General features: G+C 42.1%; 1 protein-coding gene across 1 annotated transcript in view; it reads left to right on the forward strand.

Annotated features, from left to right (window-relative positions):
- Positions 1-1534: 1534 nt before the first annotated feature.
- Positions 1535-20532, forward strand: part of LOC311202667 (pinopsin-like) — a gene marked incomplete at both ends in the record, with an annotated part of 88960 nt that continues 69962 nt past the window's right edge. Inside the window, one exon of the mRNA XM_084277274.1 lies at positions 1535-1871. Coding sequence (XP_084133400.1) covers positions 1535-1871 — 337 coding nt within the window. The remainder of the gene's footprint in view (positions 1872-20532) is intronic.

Consider the following 20532-nt stretch of genomic DNA (forward strand, 5'->3'; position numbering starts at 1 on the left):
TAGGAGTAAATTTAAAGTATATTGATGGTTAATCCCAGTTACTTTCCATCTATATCCTGCAACCAGCATTGGCCTGGCAACAGGTTTTTTCAAGATGGTAAAAGAAGATTTCAAATGTCCTGTCTCTTAGTTACGCTACCTAAGACCCTTACCAATCTAAATTACCATCTACCTCTTGAATGGGGGGACAAAGCAGAAAGCTTCAGCATTTCAGGTTGTCAGTGACCAAACAGCAGAAGGTCTGGGAAGTGTGCCTAGGAAAGTTTTCATACATTTTTAGTTCAGCAAGGTAGAGGTGCCATACATTTTGCACTAAAGAGTGCAATTTCTATATTTATATATCTATATGTCTGTCTCTGGTTTTATAGAAAGGTCTGTTTGGGATGCAGAAGGCGGATTAAGCCAGTTATGCACCCACATTGAGCACTCTGCTGTTGCTTCACACCATGTACACACACACATACGTTGTAGTCAGTGTGTGTGTGTATATACAAATTCATGTTTGTGGTGGGAGAGAGATGTGAGGCTTTGGGTGTTTGGCTGCTTTATAAATAATGAAGGGGAACATCTGTCCGCTGGTAAATGTGGGAGAAGTGAAATTGATATCACAGCTCTGCCAACCTTTGTAAGCATATGAGAGCTTCAGGGACTGTGCTTGAAATTATTCTTCCTGGGTGAAGAAATACTTACTCCTTTTCCTAAAATTTTCATCATTTTAATTAAGGTCTAGCCAAGGCTGAAGTTTTGATTGGGGTAGATGGACTTAATGAAGTGGAAGATACAGTTCTTCCTCTGGGAAGCTGTTGCAAAGATAGATCTTACCATGTGTTTTCTCACCTGAAGACCTTTGCTAGGAAGGTGCAAATAACCTTCTCCTTGCTAAACTATAAGATAGGGAAAACCTGTTTACAGCAGCCAAGGAAATGTCAACAAACTGATTTTTCTGCTGAAAATCTGAGAAAACTGAAAAGACTGAGAAATATTTCTTGCAGTTCAAAAAGGGAGGAACTGTTATAAAATTATGCACCTATTTTGGTCTTGCTATGGAAAGACTTGTTTTGTTTTTATCCTTTGTTTTCTTCTCTGTTTTCAGAGGAATCTCCATTGTCGAAGGAAACAAAGTTAGCGGCCCATTGATAGCCCAGCTGCCCATTTGCTCTGGAAGAAGGGACCATGCTGAAGCATCTTTTTAAGACATCCTCCAATCTGAGTCTAAGAACCAACCACCTAACATAATCCTGGGTTTAAATAACAAAGATGAATTTGAGGTGATTGCTTGGTTTTACTGCCCCGGAGTAGGCTGCAGAGCTGACCACTGGCAAGGCACAGTGCAGGAAAACACTCCTGGGCTGCCGTACCACACAGTATTTCACACCTGAGTAACTGCCTAAGAGGTGTCTTGACTGAGTGAAGAACACAAGAATCCCAAGATGATTTGACCTGTAATGGAGGGATGCTTCTGGGAAGCTGCTGGAGGACTTCAGCACAGGGCACCTGGTGTCTCTGCCCTCATCTTGCTGTGTGAAAGTCCAAAATGAATCACACTTGGACATACAACCTGAGCTTTGGTGCACCTGCAGGTCCTGTTGAGACAAGGGCTGGACTCTCACGAAATGGGCACACAGTAGTGGCTGTTTTTCTTGGATTTATCTTGCTTTTTGGGTTCTTGAATAACTTGATTGTCCTCATACTCTTCTGCAAGTTTAAAACCCTCCGTAACCCAGTCAACATGCTCCTCCTGAACATCAGTATCAGCGACATGTTAGTGTGCATCTCGGGCACTACCCTCAGTTTTGCATCTAACATACATGGCAGATGGATTGGAGGGGAGCATGGTTGTAGGTGGTATGGCTTTGTGAATTCCTGCTTTGGTAAGAGTTCAATGATAATTCTCTTATCTTATCTTTTTGGCATTGGTGTATGAAGCAACTCGATGAGTTAGGTGACAGCAGCTCTGCAGTAAACGGAAGAATGCTTTGATTGCCTTGCTATGGTCAAACACAAGTGAAATGCATGGCTTAAGACATTTTAACAAAAGCCGTTATGAAAGAGTAGCATAGATCTGATAAGTATTTCCTAAAATATCCCATTTTTTGGAATTGTTTTTAAGAGCTAAAAATGGCATCTAGAAAGAGGCAAGGCAGTGAAAGGAGTGTGACTAAGTACATAGATATATAAATATATATATATTTCTTTTTAGGGAAATCTATGCCAGCACTGAACTACAGACCCCTCAGTGCTGCTTCTGTCATGAACAAAGCTGCCTAAAAGTACTCCATTTACCATTTGTAGCTATCTATCAATCTATAATATGAATTCCCTCACGTCCGAGCTAACGACAGTTTTTCATCATTAGATGCTTTCTGTTCTCCCCCCAAGCAAAATCTTTATTTTAAAATTACATGCTTGCAGATTCAATAGCAAATGAAGCCATGGGAATAGATTTGTTGGGAACAGTCAAAGTGTGCATCAAAGCCATGGTAAAATATGTTCACTGTTCTTCTCCTGCCAGACAAAACTTTTCCTGCAACCAACTTTTGTATTGCTATCGGGGGTTGGACCCGATGATCTCTTGAGGTCCCTTCCAACCCCTACAATTCTGTGATTCTGTGCTAGATTCAAGTTTTTTAACTGAAAATTATTTTAATTATTAAAAGTGATACAGGAAAAAAGCTCAGTCAGAGAGTAACCTTCATCCCCCCAAGGCAGCCCATTGCTACAAGAATTATATCACTAAGCAGTGAGCCTTTCTGCATTTATTCCTACATTCGGACAAGGTCCACTGAAGCATAAACTGGCCCGTGAGTGAACATGTAGATGCCACTTGTCTCTCAGAGTAGGGCGACCTGGTGTAGCTCCTTCCAGCTGTACGTCCTTGCCTAGGTGCCCCCAGGCCAACAGGACAGGGCTGAGCACATCCCTGGCTCCTCTCCCACCCTGGAGTTGCAGCGCATCTCATCTTGTGCAGGCACTTTGGCATGAGAAGTGCTCTCTCAGCCCTTGATGTATAAAGTCAGGTTGTGGATCCAAACTCATGTTTTCTACCTGGATTATAAACTCTTGCTGTATCCAGTGGTATACCCTTCCCTTCCTCAGATGTGTGCTCCAGTAAAGACAGCTGTCTCAGCCTGGCAAGTTTCCCCTGGGAAACTGCTGCGTTGTCCAAAGTGAGCTCTCAGGAGTTAGCAGTGTCATTTAGTATAAAAGTACCAGCTTCATCCATCCAAAAATAGACCCTGTTACCAACAAAGCCTTGTTTTGGCAGGGTGCTTTTGTTTTGGTCTGTGCAGAGGAGAACAACATGTCTTCTTCCATGTTTCATTTCTATTTTTGTGGATTTTATTAATCCCAGTATCGCAGTAACTAATCTTCTCCAGGAGGAAGACGTTAGGACTCATTTTTGTCCATCCTTTAATTAAGCCTCTCTTTTTATTGTTTAGGGGCGGGATGGGAAAGTAACATTTGAAGGGGTGGGGGAAAAGGTATATGTGTAAGGGATAAGGGAAAAAAACATGTTGGAAGTACTCTTCAAGCCTGCTGGCTTCTGTTGGGACACCTGCACTTTGCCACCCCAGTAACCATGGAATTAAACCAGCAAATGGGTAACTTTGTCCGGGGGTGACTTGTTCCTGGAATAACTCTTCAAAGTCAGATCTCTATAAATCTGCTGTAGGGCAGGAGAGCAGATTTCTGTGCTACAGCGATAACTCGTGTGTTCATGCGGGAGTTTCTGGCCTAATTCATAAATCGATTGGATCTTCAAGAAGCAAGCGAGCGAACAAAGCCCACGGAATGCCCCTGGAATGCCAAAGGTGACCTCAGCTCCTCTGAGGGGTGTTGGTGCTGTCAGCATGTCGTCTTGGGTGGCTGAGGCAGCTTGAAGGTGGATAGTTATTGAGCTGGGCATGCGGAAACTTTTTGGGACAGTGTTAAAAAAACCCAACACCTTTAGCGAGTCTTTTCTTGAAATCTTGCAGCGCTCACATAATTTGTTCTTTCACTAGTGGGTACAAAGGGCGTGCTGAAGAAGTTTGTGTGCAGAGTTATAACTAAAATACATTCACTGGAACATAACGTGAGTAAAAGCAAATAATAGTGGCAGGTGGTTTAACATTTATATAGAATTTATTGTAGAATGGTTTGGGTTGGAAGGGACCTAAAAGATCATCTATTTATTTGGATTTCACTCTCCTGTGAAGATATGCACCTTACTTTTAAACTGCAGTATTTTCCTAAATCATGAAGAGATTTGAAGTGGGCAACTAACCTTCATGATGTGGTGAGTATTGGATGATGTGTAAAACACACGTAAGGTAACTTCGAACTTTAAAGTATTTTGGAATGAATGCCATTTCAAAAAGGGGTTCTGAGAAGGACTGTATTTCAGTTGTTATTTTTTTTCCCTGCCACTTTGTTTTGTGATGCTATGAAAGCCTTGTTATTCCTGTTTAAATGGAAGAACTGAGACTGAAGTTATTATTCCCCAGGCCTGGATGAAACCTGAGCCAGTGGAAGCAGAAAGCTGAGATTTGCTTCAAATGTATGTGCATGGCAATAGATCACTGTTTTCGCTTGAAGTGTCTTACCTTTTAAAATATCCCATGACTGTGATTTTTAAATCACCCTGGGAGGTGATCTGGAAAGCAGATCTGATTCTCACCCCAGCAAAATCAACACTGCAATGCACATTGGTGTCGCTTGCTGTGGAATCGAGCCCAGTTTACTGGGCAATCCATTGCCTACCCCAGGCACTTCAAAACCATGACCCAAGAACCAGCAGTGGGGGTGGAGGGGTTGCTGTGGGCACAGTGGAAAAAAAATATGGACAAATTGTAAACGTTTGGTTTATTTATGTGCTGCTTACCACTTGCCTGCTTTGTGATTTCAAACCATTGACAGAAAACAGAAGGTTTAGAAGCTAATGGGAAGTGCAGATGCTGATCAATAAGCATGTAATGGAGATTTTAAGGAGAACATTAAATACCGTGAGACCTGCTATGGAAGCATAAGAGCTGTTGGGTCCTGGTGTGGGGGCACATTAGGGATGAAGCTTGAGGAGGAACAGCATGGGCTGTTCTCATTGTAAATGGTTTTGACCTGGTGCTTGTGCATGTTTGCAGCTGTCAACTAGGTCACTGCAGTGGAAACTGCACATGTCACTGAGCTGGGGAAGTGGATGGATTTGCTAAATTTGTTCCCATTACCCACCACTTAGCCACGGTTTGACAGGCTCATGGTTATACATTTAAGCAAATATGGAAAGGGACACAGGGACGGGACACATTTTCCCAGTTGAACTCTGAGTAAACTTTGCAAGCAAGCTGTAATAACAACTGTTAAATATATCATTAAATGATTAAGCATTGGATTTTAATTTAAGAAAAATACATTATTTAGTTACACCCTCCTGTAGAGGCCATTTATACACACAGTGATACACCATCTTAAGATGAAGTTTGTCATGCAGCTTTGACCATCTCACACGTAATCTCTTCAGTACACCATTAAACACTTCAGATCTCTGGGCAGATGAAAACGTTTCAGAAACATTTCATCTTTTCCCAAGCTACTTGCACTAATGTAGACTTTCCAGACACGAAGGATAGGCATAATTTGGGCTCAGATAACTTGTGCAGTTCATTTTCAGAATCACTACTTTATGCCATGGCATATGACGATGAAATATTAAATAGACTAATACATATGGGAAAGATGAAGCTTTCTCTGGCTCAGGAAATCTGACACTAGATTATAATGCTGGAAAAGTTTCAAGGCATATGACTAATAAGGATATTTTTGTAACTGTTGAACTTTTAGCTCATGTTTTCAGGTGTCTGCCTGTTGTCTTCTCTTTCTCTTCTTCTCTTCTTGTCTTCTCCTCATGGTAGTTAAAATCCTGGCAGTTCACTTGAGAAGCTGATTCCAGTATTTCATTTTCTGAGATGGATTCAGATCAGTGTTGTCTAAATTAACATCACTGTGTAAGAGGACACAGAGATGTCTGTGCCATGTGAAAACTGTGTGGTTCGAGGCCATCTCTTCCCATACAGCATCCTGTCTGTCTTGAACACAAGGGATGGCTATGTTCTTAAACTGTTCTGACTAAAGTAAGGCATGCGTATGTGCCTTTATGTCCATTGATAAACCAAGGTTCTATCTAAATGAGGACTTAACAAATCTTGTTAGAAACCCCACAGTACTTTTTTGTAAAGGTAGATAATCTTTTCAGTCACATTACATAATTTATTGATCATTTTTCCCTTCTAAACTACCTTAGAACATACTGAATGAGAAACAGAGCTGCTTGTGATTTTGTTTTAAAGTTCAGTTGCCTTCTGACCTTAAACAAGTAACCTTCTCAATCTTTCACCTTGATTTTATATGCTGTGGCTTGGACGCATAGCACTAAACTAACGTACTTAAATTTAGAGTACAGACTTCTACCATACTAGAAATGTTCTGCTTATGAGATGTAGTTCTCAGGCAAAATGAGTGGCTCTTCTGTGAGGAAATACATTTATTTTCAGCAAAGCCTTTGGCATAGTCTCCCACAGCATTCTCCTGGAGAAGCTGACAGCCCATGGCTTAGACAGGTACACTCTTCTCTGGGCTAAAAACTCCCTGGATGGCCAGGCCCAGAGAGTGGTGATGAATGGAATAAAATCCAACTGGTGACCGATCAAAAGTGGCATTCCCCAGGGGTTGGTACTTGGGCCCATCCTCTTGAATATTTGATGATATGGATGAGGGAATTGAGTGCACCTTCAGGAAGTTTGCAATTGACACCCACTGTCCCTTGGGATGTTCAAGGAAAGGTTAGATGAAGTACTTATGGACATGGCTTAGTAAGTAATATAGGTGGTAGGGAGGTAGTTGGACTAGATGATCTTGAAGGTCTTTTCCAAACCTAATGATTCTGTGATTTCTAGGAGTAAAGGCATAATCTCTCTTGGTCTGGTTGAAAGATCTCAAGCCTGATCTCTGATATAGCACAGACTTACTTCCCAGTGCAAACCCACTTTTAGCAGCTCCTTGCCTGCCCACTGAACATGGCTAGATCCTTTGCCAATGTGCTTGGGATAAAAAAGAGATATTAATAGTAATTTTAAAGTGATATTTCTATAAATAAAACTGATAGCAAGTACAACTAATCAGTAATATTCAAGAAAACATAGTTCTGCATCAGAACCCAAAAATGTCCTCAGTTTGAAACACAGACTCTCTTACACCCGCAGTCAACACAACCCATGTAAGCTTTCCGAGGGAGCTGTTTGGTATCAGAAATGCTCTGCTGGCTCAAAGAAAAGAGAGGGGGAAAAAAGAGTTCTAACTAATTGGAATAGTCAAAGGTGCTTACAGTTCCTGTATCTAAAAAAAGGAGAAATTTTGTCATTACCTGGAAGACTTTATTCATTTTACTAACCAGATCACCTTCTATGACAAGCTGACCCGCTTAATGGACGAGGGGAAGGCTGTGGATGTGATCTACCTGAACATCAGTAAAACCTCTGACACCATTTCTCACAGGATTCTGACTGAGAAACTGGTTGCCACTGGCCTGGACAGGTGGATCCTCTGCTGGGTTAAAAACTGGCTGGATGGCCGGGCCCAAAGGGTGGAGGTGAATGGAACCAAATCCAGCTGGAGGCCAGTCATGAGTGGCGTCCCCCAGGGCTCAGTCCTGGGTCCGGTTCTGTCCAACATCTTTATTAATGACCTGGATGAAGGGATTGAATGCTCCCTCAGTAAGTTTGCAGATGACACTAAACTAGGAGGAAGTGTTGATCTGCCTGAGGGTAGGGAGGCTCTTCAGAGAGATCTGAACAGACTGGACCAATGGGATGAGGCCAAGTAAAGAGTACTGCACATGGGACATAACAGCCCCATGCAACGCTACAGGCTTGGGGGAGACTGGCTGCAGAGCTGTCAGGCAGAGAAGGGCCTGGGGGTGTTGGTTGACTGCAGGATGAATATGAGCCAGCAGTGTGCCCAGGTGACCAGGAAGGCCAATGGCATCCTGGCTTGTATCAGAAATAGTGTGGCCAGTAGGTCTAGGGAGGTGATTGTGCCCCTGTACTCGCATTGGTGAGGCTGCACCTCGAGTGCTGTGTCCACTTCTGGGCTCCTCACCATAAGAAGGACATTGAGGTCCTGGAGCGAGTGCAGAGAAGGGCAACCAGGCTGGTGAAGGGGCTGGAGGGCAAATCCTATGAGGAGCAGCTGAGGGAGCTGGGGATGTTTAGCCTGGAGAAGAGGCTGAGGGGAGACCTTATCACCACCTACAACTACCTGAAGGGAGGTTGTAGAGAGGTGGGCGATGGTCTCTTCAGCCAGGTGACAGGAGACAGGACAAGGGGAAATGGCACACAGCTGTGCCATGGCAGGGTCAGATTAGATATGAGGAAAAACTTTTTCACTAAAAGAGTGAACAGGCTGTCCAGGGAGGGGGTTGAGTCACCATCCTTGGATGTGTTTAAAAAAGGGTAGATGAGGTACTTAGGGATATGGTTTAGCATAGGACGGGAACGGTTGGACTTGATGATCTCAAAGGTCCTTTCCAACCTTGTGATTCTGTGATTTTAATACAGTGTAACAACGGCTGGATCATCCTGAATTTTTCTGCTTAATTTCAAGCACCTGATGCGCATTAGATTGTACAGTAAATGGAAACACATAAGTACTTATCCAGGAGATATATAATCTGAATTCCTCTTTAGCGTCCCCTCTCTAGGGAAAATGAAGTTAGTTTGCAATTTAAATAATTAATCAATGAGGTAGTAGTATATTGTTAGACACTTCTGAGAGCCATATTTACATGGAAAATGAAATGCTGAACCCTTTCAAGACAAGTGGGAATAATCTGACTAAATCCAGACATTTTCCATTCCTCCAGGCTTCTTTTATAATCAATAGAAAAACAAATTTGTACTGTCAGCATGCAAATTGTCTGAAGTATTTGAGATGCTCACTGCAGGGTGATATGAGCTGTGTCTTACAAGTCCTCCTTTATCTCCATCAGCTATGAAAGGGACCCAAGCTCAGGAGTAGATGTTTGTTCTCTACCTCTCTGAAGTCATGAGATGACTTCACAAAGAGGCTGCTTGCTGCTCCTTTTGAATTTCTGTCACTTTCTGACTTTTGCTTATAATTCCCTCACAACTTCAGTGCTATCTGCCTGGATGTTAGGGTTTTTTTAGTTTCTTTCTAGTTCCTGAAGGCATTCAATGCTGTACAATGTTGAATTCACTTGTAATAACGTTCCAAAGGTGAGTATTTGGAAGACATCTGTTGAGTTTACATGAAGAGATGCCCAAGTTCTCTTTCAGAGCTTGAATCCCAGATCCATCATGTAAGGAAAATGCTCTCTGCTCCTCCTACAGATAATTTGTAGAGGATGGGTATTGGGCTTCTGTCCTCAATTTAAATGCTTGAAGCTGGGAGTCAGCTTGGGCAAGAGTTTTGGAGGACCTGATAAAGAAGGAATCATGCCCTGCAGAGAAAATATAAGTCAAAGACCTAATGTTGTATTTTGAACATTATTCCTGAAGTCAGAGACCTCACACTGGTAGGTGCTTTTAACACCAGTTTAGGACAAGAGAAGGTTTTGCCTTTGTTATGGCAAAGTATCGCCTAAAGTCTCATTCAGTCCGCACGTGCTTTCAAGTCATTGCAGACCATGGATGTCGATGCTGACAGTGTTAGGTCAGATTGTGTGGTCTGTGTCTGTATTAGCAGCCATAGTTGCTTCTCTCTCCCCCTGATCTGACAGGACCAGGGACAGCCCCAGCTGAGCCCCATCTCCACACCATGTGGGGTGCACCAGAACCCTCCCCTTGCTTCTCTCCTCCTCGCTGCTCCCAGCTTTCAGCACAGTAGAAATTCCAGCATGTGTCTCAAACAGGACCTGGAGTGTGCTCTGAACAGGTCACTGATCCTCAGGTGCCCTCAACATGTGCCAGCAGCCACGTATAGGTTGAGTCATTATGTTTTCCCTTGGCTGCCATCCTTAATTTTTTGATGTGTCGCTATATGATAATATAGAGTCTGTTTTCCTGATGCCTGACCAAAACAAAACAGAAAAAAACCATGCAGAGATATCAACAGTGAAGGGGAGACAAGAGCTTATGCATGTCTCCTTGGAAAGAGGGATGGGAGAATTCTGTAAGCCAGTTGATAACTTCTTTGGCATTTTTTTTTTTCTGCATAGCTAACTGTCCATGTATTGCCAGCTTATGTTATGTGAAGAATGTTCTGCCCATGCCCAAAGTCTGGTTTTGTGCACTCTCAAGGCATGACAAGCCAGTAGTTGATGCTTTCTCATTGAGCAGCCGTGCTTGCAGTTCAGTTGTGCTTTTTTGGTTCTTCTAGGACATGGCTCTGTGTTACGGCAACATGTTACAGAATGCTAAGGACTTTATGCAAGGAAGGATGCAAATATCATCACTTTACACAGAGACCTGGAATAGGAGCTTAGAGGCAAAAACAGCAGCGGATTTCCTGCAAAATCGTCCTGACGGTGAATTGGGTCTGAAAGGTCATGGCTGTAAGCTGCGTTTGAGATGATAGAACAGCATTTCTGTCACAGTTAAGTTTAATCATTTGCATTTGCAGGCCCTTTTCCCTAATCCTGGGTCACAGCATTAACCCAGGCAACACTATGCCTCATGTCGGTTTTTCTATTACTTTAGGAAAAATCAGAAGCCAGCTGTGCTGGTAGTCAGGGCACATCCATGTGGAGAAATATGTTATTAAAATGTAGCTGTCTTTCTGGTCCCTTGGTGAATAAAATGAAATGAACTAGAGCCTGGTACATAAGCAATATTCAGCCCAAGAAAGTGTATGAGAGCAATGGACTTTGCTTGTGAAAGCCTATTAAAACATATTCTATTTAACTATAAGTTTAATAACCTCTAGTAACTCTTAAGGTCATCTGTGTGATGGCACACCTCAACAGCATTAGATTTAAAAAAAACCCCAAAAAATCCGAAACTTTTCTTCTTGTCCCTGAAAAATACCAGCAAGAGTTTGTTATCCTTGGGTACTTAAAACGAAATTATATACCTAGTGGTTTTTCCTTAACTGATGACATTAATTTTCTACATCCATTTCTTTTTAGGAAGCATTTAAGCAGAATGCTACATCTTCCAGTCCAGTAAACAAATGAGTAACTAAAGGCTTTTCAGTGATAAAAGAGATTGTCACAGTTCCAAATAATGATACGATAATAGGTAATAAGTAACAATTTCATTTTCCTCCCTTTTTCTCAGCCACTGCCAATACTTCATACTTAAAGTAATCATTAGGTTGGGCTTTGGGGTTTTTTGTGGTTGGTTGTGGGTTTTTTTTCCTCTTAGGGTGTCTGCCACTTTCCTAATTAGAAATGCCTATTAAGATGAGAAAATAATTTGCAGTAGTGTGTTAGAAGAGTGCACTGACATGCAAAAATAAGTTTCTTTGAAAGCTGGAGCTCTCCTATTCACATTTATATTTTTCTAGGTATCAACACTAGCTGAGAAACTGTTTCTGAAACTGGAGATTCAGTGAATGTCAAATACATTAATAAACTACAGCCTCTATTGATTCTCAGACCACTTACTCTTTCTGCTGATTTCACAGCTAACATCATTCAATACTTAAGTAATACAAATACCTCCTGTTACTGGAAGGTTTGTGGGTTTGGTTTTGTTGTTTGGTGGATTGTTGGTTTGGTTTTTTTTAATACTAAGTCAAAATGGGCCCTGGCTGCTGTATTTTTTTTTGCCATAAATGATAGAGGCAGGATGAACATTTGGTATCTGCAAACAGCAAATGCAAAGGAGCACTACTCCAGGCAGCCACTTCTTTTCCCTGGCATCCCACTGTTACTCTTCTGTGAAGTATCCCTTCAAGTGTGTTGACTTCTGAGTGATTTGGGACTGGTAGCCTCTCTCTCTCTCTCTCTCATGGTGCCATGCTGGCTTGGTGCAGATCAGAAGAGGCAGACAAACAAGCATTCACCCTGTCAAAGGGTAAAACCTCAGGTTCCATGGGGATGCCCAGCTCCGCTCTCATCTCTTGGTGGTCCAGACCATTATGCCTCTCATCTAGGTTCACCTGGGCACCACCTCTAAAACTGCTCTGTTGTAACAGTGCCAGACTTCATGTCCTTTGGCTGAAGATTTCTCATGTTGGCTGTCAGCTTCAAGCTCAATTGCTGTGGGAAACTTGAGCCAACAACTCTTCTCGAAATGTGGCAAAATTACATTAGTTCTTCTGTTTGTGGTTTCTTAAACCTGTTTCACGGACGGATGCCAATATATTGGAAGTACCATCGCATCCTATGGCCAGATACAAACTTCTACTGCTCCTTATGAAAATATAGCAGCCACAGTGCAGAAGGCTAGTGAGTCACTGGGGTAAGCTGTAAATCTTTGCATATAATTTGCAGTGTTTTATTAGAAGCAGATGTTCACTATGCGCTAAATTCTTAGTGTTGTTTTTCAGTTGTATTTTTCTATTGTTTTATCATTTCTGTTGTTTTCAGTAATGTAATCCAGAGCAGAAATAGTAGATAAATATGGGGAAAAAAGGATCAAACTGATCAGGCTTCAGATGAGTCAGTAGATGGAAACTGGTTTATGCTGAATTATTTTTGTAGAGATTATAGCAACAGAAATTTGTTCTGGACCAAATAACTACCAGGAAAGGGAGAAGAAAGCAGACTTGATAATGAAAATTCTTCATAAGGTCTAGTTTGATCTTCTCGAAAAATCAACAGAAATTTAAATCTTTGCTTAGATTAGGACTCCAACAATTTCTAAGACTCAAAATCATTAGTTAATTCACATATGTGACATTTTATTCCTAGATATCTAAGTGTTGTTCAATTCTAGCACAGACCTCTGAGATAGTCCTGAAATAGCACACTAACATCTGGCAAGATTTTCTTTGAGCTAAGAAATGGTACGAATTTTATAAAAACATAGATAATCCCCTTTAACATGTCCTTATGAAAATTTTAGAGCACACAGTGGTTGAAAAGGCTTGGGTCTGCATTAGACTTAATTGTTAATGTGCATATGCACACCGAAGCATTATTGTTTGCCAAATCTACAGTTTGTGGGTAATTTCTCTTCTGTGTTCAGGCTGTTTATGAAGTTACCGGGGGGCCTTTTTACACGGACGTGTTTAATCACCCTAATGAAATTAGGCTCAGCAGGCAGGGCAAGGCAAAATATCCCAGAGAAGGGATCTTGCGTGGCAGTCGGGAGTGCTGCCTTCCCCTTCCCCTCCACCGCCGCCGGCGGCTGAGTGAACGCCACGCAGGAGGCTAATCGAGCCGTCTGCCTCCGTGTGAGCTCGGCGGGAGTTAATTAGAAGCGGTTCTAAGGCAGGATGTAATATCATAGGGATGAGGAGTAACAAATTCTGCTTCTTAAGGAAAGGGTGCAATATCTCCTTGGTGTGTGAGTGTGTATTATGTATATGTTCTGTACACTGACTACTGTGCACAAAGCAGCTCTTCTCCATATAAGTCTTTGTAATAAATCACAGTACTTTGCCTTAATTTACCCAACCTACCAAATTTGGCTCCTTTTTTGCCTGCTCATTTTTCAGAGAAAGAGCATGTGGAAGCACAAGAGGGCCAAGGTCCAGCAACGGCTGTGTGAGGACGTCGAGGAGCGCTTTTCTGTGCGCACTTCATAAAAACTGGAAGTGTGTTCCTCTTTGACATCCTTGTGAGAGGCAAAGACTGCATCAGAAGAGCAGGATGAAAGGCTGCCAGATAAATATGCCAGTCAGGATTTAAATTTGCTTTTTCTAATGTGTAGAAAGCAGGTTACGAGGCAAGACAAAGCCATAGCTTAATATTCTTTGTGATAAGAGCAGTAGATGTACCGCCATCTGGTTTGCTCCATGTAACAGTTTTTCTCTATTGGTCAGTGCATCAAAGGGTGTTTAACAAGGAATTTGAAGGTGAGAATGAGGAGAAGTTTTGCAAGTGTTAATACCTTCTCTAGGGTTGGGGCACTTACAGCTTTGGCAAATAAATATTAATAGTAGGTAGTGGCACAGGTAAAGGCCTTTTACTGTGCTGTAATTGTTTCTTCTTATCATTTCAGTAGTAGTTATGCCTTGCAAAGGAGTGTATATACAGATAAATGCTGTTGTCATTCAAAAACATGTTGCCAGGCTAAGCTTCTAAAATGCTGAACTGAAAATTAGGGTAACTTTCAACATTCAATGATATTTTTCCAGTACGTAGTCCCAGCAGCCCGTGGTTAGCGATGTAGAGATTTCACACCCGAAGTAGTACTGTTAAATCTAATAGGTCTTCCTTAATACATCTCCCAAGCTGCTTGGGAACTCTGTAAAATTTTGGTATGTCAAAAAGGTCCACTTATTAACTGCATACCTTCCCCTGTACATTAATTCCTAGTCTGCAACCTGTTGGTTTCATTTGAAAACCCAGTTCTTGTATTATAAGAAGCAGTAAGTAATCTTTCCCCCATCCACCTTTTCATGTTTTCTCTGTTTTCCTTTTCTAATAACCACTGATGTTTGCTTTTCCAAATGCTGCTGAGCATGGCTGCTTAGTGGAAGTGGTTTGCATAAAGCTATCTATCACGACCCTCTTGGCCAAGCAGTAAGTCAGTCAGAAGCAATTGCTGTGTATTTAGAGCCAGAACTGTTTTTCTCCACATATGGCAGTCGGCATCAGTAGGGCATTTCATCCGCTCGGTGACTCAGTTCCACGTGTTTGTCCTGCAGTACCTCGCAGTCAGCTTTTGTTGATTTTGAGTTATTCATTGTAGTATAATCAGCAAACTTCACTCATTACCATCTTTTCCAGATCATTTATTGAAGTGCTGGATAACCCAGGGCCGAGCACAGATCCATAGGGGACTTTGCTGGTGACAGTTTTTGCAGAGAAAGCTAATTATTTTCTTCTGTTCTTTATTTCCTGCCTCTAATCAATTATTTATTCATGTGAAGATCTGTTATTTCAAGGCAGCTTCTTGTCCTTAAGAGCCTTTGGGCTATTCAAAGCTGTTTAAGAAATCCAAATTGGCTTTATGGAATGTGTTGCCCCTGTCTGCCCAGCACTGCTGAGGACCTCCAATGAATTAGTGAGCCATGGCTTCCCCCCATGGCAGCCACACTTGTTTGTCCCAGTATGTCACACATGATTGTACATCCACTACTATAATCTCTAGCATAGTTTCCACCAATCTATCCAGTGTTGCAGATTAGACACATGGGTTGGATTAAATCTGCTGTAAGGGATTTCTGTCTGCATCAGTAACCATTTCTTAATGGATGCAGCTAGAAATTTCATCTTTTGAGGCCCTTCTAAGAGGTTAAGGAATGGAGAATACCGTTTCACAGAATCACAGCAGGGTAGGGGTTGAAAGGGACCTCTGGAGATCATCTAGCCCAACACAGATGCTAAAGCAGGATCACCTAGAGCAGGTTGCACAGGGTATCATCCAGGTGGGTTTTGGATGTCTCTAGAGAAGGAGACTCCACAACTACTCTGGGCAACCTGTGCCAGGGCTCTGTTATCTTCCCAGTAAAGAAGATTTTCCTCACGTTTAGAAGGAAATTCCTGTGTTCCAGTTTGTGCCCGTTGTCCCTTGTCCTGTCACTGGGCACCACTGAGAAGAGTCTGGACCCATCCTCCTGACATCCACCCTTTAGATATTTATAATTGTTTATCAGATCCCCTCTCAGTCTTCTCCAGGCTAAACAGACCCAGCCCTCTCAGCCTTTCCTCATATGAGAGATCTTTCAGTCACCTCATCATCATCGTAGCCCTCCACTGCACTCTCTCCAGTAGTTCCCTGTCTTTCTTGAACTGGAGAGTGCAGAACTCTACACAATATTCCACAAGTGGCCTCACCAGGGCAGAGTAGAGGGGGAGGATAACCTCCCTTAGTCTGCTGGCCACATTGATTTTAATGCACCCCAAGATGCCATTGACCTTGACCATGAGAATACACTGCCTATTGTTCACCAGAACTCCCAGGTCCTTCTCTGCAGAGCTGCTTCCCAGCTGGTCAACCCCTACTAACCTGTACTGGTGCTTGGAATTATCCTTTCTCAGGTGCAGGACCCTACACTTGCCCTTGTTGAACATCATCAGATTCCTCTCCATCCAAGTCTACAGCCTCTCCAGGCCTCACAGCCTTCTGACGTGTTAGACGCTCCTCCCAGTTTTGTGTCATCAGCAAACCTGCTGAGGGTACACTCTACCCCTTTATCTAGGTTGTTGATGATAACACTTCTCACTACACATCCTTCAGCCAGCAAAGTCATATTGCATAACCATAGGGTCAGCTTTGGTTTCTGGTCTTACATCCGACCTCCATAGTATGAGAGATTGTTGGGCTGTAAAACCACACAAGAAACTCCTGGCCCAAGGGAGTAAAGATATGTAGACCAGTAAAGACTGGTCTACACTTTTTGACACCACATTCCTATTATTAGATATGACTAGTTATTGACCAGTTGATAGCTAGTTATTCAAAAACCTGTTTGACTACTAGACCTTATGACAGAAACTTGAGTCAGAAAAGTAAGCATTTGTAGTGTGTTCCATCTCTAGGAATGGTAACTGCTGAAAAAAGCAGATGATAGAATAATTTAAAAATCCCTAGAAATATACCTTTATCATTAAAAATAAGCAGTTGCATTCAGTGAAAAAGCAGAGGCTCGTGGAGAGGGGGAAGTTAGCTGGGGTTTGCTCTGGTGAAAGCTTGTCTCAGGCTGTCAGATCGTAATATGCTGTAATTTGACCTCTTAGATTACTTGGTGCTACACCCCAGATGTAGACAAATCCTGAAATCATGTGCTTTGTGTTAGCTCAGCATGAAGGAAGGTCATGGGGATCTCACCCCATTTGGAAAGCAAAGGAGCAGTCCTGGCAGGAGATGGGGGTCCTGCAGGACAGCGTGGGCACGCACATGGGGATGCCGCCATGAATCTGATCGCCTTGAGAGCATCCTCCTGCTGTGCCAGCACTGTACATGCTTTCCACGTGCACGCAAGCCTGAAAGACCTCTGAGATGTTGCTGTACAGGAGCTCCATCTAGTGCTGACTTCTTATTCTCACTCCCTGCATCCGCTGGATAAATAAACTGATAATGAAGGCAGCCAATTTAGGAGGCCAAATTTGCAAGTGTTAGCCTGCTTCCCAGAATGTAAAGGGATCCTGCATCACATATAGAAAACAAGAATGAAATTAACATTCATTTGGGTTTGGGGGTTCTTTTTTGGTTTGGGTTTTTTTGAGGTTTTTGGGTTGGTTTTTTTTTTTTGTATTGCACTGTTGCCATTGAGATGCAAAAAGGAATTCCTTGCTTTATTTATGCCGCTAGGAATTAGTTGTTGGCTGATTGATGGATAAGCATATTAATAACAGCAGAAAATCACACTACTACTCACTGATACACAAGACAGCTAAAAAATAAGATCACCCTTAAAGGACAACATATACACAATTAAAAATTCAGCAAGGGGGGGGGGAAGGAAAGAAAAAACCCCAATCATTCTTTACCATTAAAAATAATACATGCTGTCTGTATTGAAGACACCTCCAAACAGAAAAGGAAGGGTATGTTGTACAAAGGAGAAAATGGAGAAATGACAGTTGAGAGAAGAGCAGGAAAGATTTACTGAACAGGACGGATAATGTTTGCTGTCAGATTTACCCCAGCAGACTTGGATGCAACAGTGATTTCACAGTGGTTTGTTTCAAGTGCAGAGTTAAACTGTGACTCCCATTAGAGTTAAGCAGGAAGAGAACTCTTCAGGGAAAGGAATGATTGCCTGCTCTAATGGACTCACGATTACAAGTCATCTAAGCAAAAGAAAACAAATAATTCCAGGCATTAGATAAACAGCGATTGATGTATTTATTTCTATTCAGAGTGAATTGTTGATATTTTAAGTAGCTTGCATTTTGAAAGCCTAGACTGCCAGCATTTAAAAGCTGGCATAGCTGCTAATGTGTAACAAACAATTGTGGGAAGTATTTTCTCCATTTCAAATCAGTAGAAGTGCTTTTAATGCCTTAGAAATCAGAAGGAAACTGTGATTGGATCACTAACATCTAGGAACAAAAATAAGAGTACCCAAATGGAAGAATGTGTGATTGCTTTGACCATTTATTATATAAATATTTAATAGGCGTATCCAAATGCAACCAACAGTGTTTTGGAAGCATATCCCATTCTCAGCTCCTTCTGTCACTTACTGAGGCATCCATGCAATCCTCTGCAGTTCACATCATTTGCAGTAGCTCTGAACTTAGCAGGAGTTGGTATATTCACACTGTGATTTTGCTATATCATAAAATGGTTTACTGTGATTTGTTTATTCGCTGAAGTGTAGACGTTGAGCTGTAGAGTTCAAGTGACTTAGTCTAGTACTGGTTGATTGTCCACCAGGGCCAATCTGCATCTTGACTCTGGAATGTCTTCTAGAATCAGTGGCTCTCTTGTTAACTATGGAAATGTTTGGAGTCTGATGCCAAAACCTGTTGGCCCATAAAATATGTATTTTTTCTGTTTGTTTGTTTGGTTGGTTTGGTTGTTTGGGAGAGAGGGAAAAGGAACAAACATACTGTGAGTGAACAAGAAGCTTAGCAGTCTTACTTGTTGCTCTCTCAGATTTGCTCATTTGCTGCTACTTTCCCACTAGCACCAGTGGCTGTGGAATTTATTAACTAACTTAACTATTTTAACTGTGTTCTGTTAGTTCAGATAGGTAGGTTTCTTTCATTCCAGGCTGCCCATCACAGATTTTGCAGGTTAATTATTATTGTCCACTTGTGGCAATTCTGGTATCACACATAAAGAGGAGATGTAACCTGGGGAACCTCATTGGAGACTGCATATGAGAAAAGTTTTTCCTTGTCTTGACCGTGGGAAAGAAGTGTGTGTTATAAGACTCAGAGCTAGAAAGCCAACTTGAATATATCTGTGTTGGGTGGTTTGTTTTTTTTTTTTTTTTTTTTTAAATGAACAAGTTTTGTTCTTTCTTCCCCTGTGATGCTGTGCCTCAATAGGTTTTGATTTTTTGCAAAAGTGCATCTGCTGTGAGGAGGTCAGTGGTCAGGTCAACACATCATAGAAATGCTCCCCACCTCCTGCCCTGTGAGTCAGCTTTTGAAAGTTTCTGCTTTTATCATTCTAACATTCTACCCCCTTTCCTGTAACAATGTCCCTGATGGCAGCAACTGCTGTGGTGGAAATTATTGTATTTTTGTAGAAGAAAGCTAAGCAGACCCCAGTAGTTTTCCTTATTAGTATTAACTAGTATATAAAAGATGGAAACAAAGCTGATGATAGAATCCTTATCAATCAATGCCTCATCATCAATACAAGATGGGAGATGAAGTGATAGAGAGCAGCCCTGCAGAGGATTTGAGGGTGATGGTGGATGAGAAGCTCAACATGAGCTGACAATGCGTGCTCTCAGCCCAGAAGGCCAACCATGTCCTAGGCTGCATCAAAAGGAACGTGGTCAGCAGGTCGAAGGAGGGGATTCTGACCCTCTATTCTGCTCTTATGAGACTCTACCTGGAGTACTGTGTCCTGTTCTGGAGTCCTCAACATAAAAGGACAAGGAACTGTTGGAACAGATCCAGAGGAGGGCCATGAAGATGATTGGAGTGCTGGAGCACTTCTCCTGTGAAGACAGGCTGAGAGTTGGGGTTCAGTCTGGAGAAGAGAAGGCTCTGGGGAGATCTTATAGCAGCCTTCCAGCATCTGAAGAGGCCTACAAGGAAGCTGGGAAGGGACTCTTTAGAAGGGCGTGGAGTGATAGGAGGAGGACAGATGGTTTTAAAGTGGAAGGGAGTAGATTTAGATTGGATATTATAAAGAAATTCTTCACTGTAAGGGCTGTGAGGCACTGGAACAGGTTTTCCAAAGAGGTGGTGAGTGCCCCCTCCCTGGAGCTATTCAAGGCCAGGTTGGATGGGGCCTTGAGCAGCCTGGTCTAGTGAGAGGTGTCCCTGCCTGCTGGCAGGCTGCTCTGGAGTTAGCAGAGGAGTGGAACTCGGTGAGCTTTAAGGTCCCTTCCAACCCTAACCATTCTATGATTCTGTGATAGAATGGATTGCTCTGTGTGTGCTCTCATAAAATCTCTGATGCTGTGGCAGGTGTTAGGTAAGGTACTTTGGCCCAGAGCTGACAGAATTTTGCCTGAGGATTAAGTTACCTTTAGAAAGAGAGCTTGTTGCTTTTTTCCTCTTGCTGCTTCTAAACATCTCTTGTGAAAACTAGACCTACAAATCGTATTTCATGCACAGTCCCTGAGGGATGTTACTAGGATATGTTTTCAAAAAGGCTTCTAAGGAGAAAAAGTGGAAACATGGTGGAAAGGTCATGTCTATTAAGTTGCTTAAATTGTTTATGTTTCATTTTTTCATTTTCGTGTGTGGAATGTTTTATTTCTGTAGAGAACTAATCAAAATACTCTCATTTAAATTCAGGGAAGTTGTGTCCCTTGAAAACAACATGGAGTCACTGTTCAAACCAGTTT

The sequence above is a fragment of the Gallinula chloropus genome, assembly GCF_964237585.1.
Source record: "Gallinula chloropus genome assembly, chromosome: 1".
Lineage (NCBI taxonomy): Eukaryota > Metazoa > Chordata > Aves > Gruiformes > Rallidae > Gallinula > Gallinula chloropus.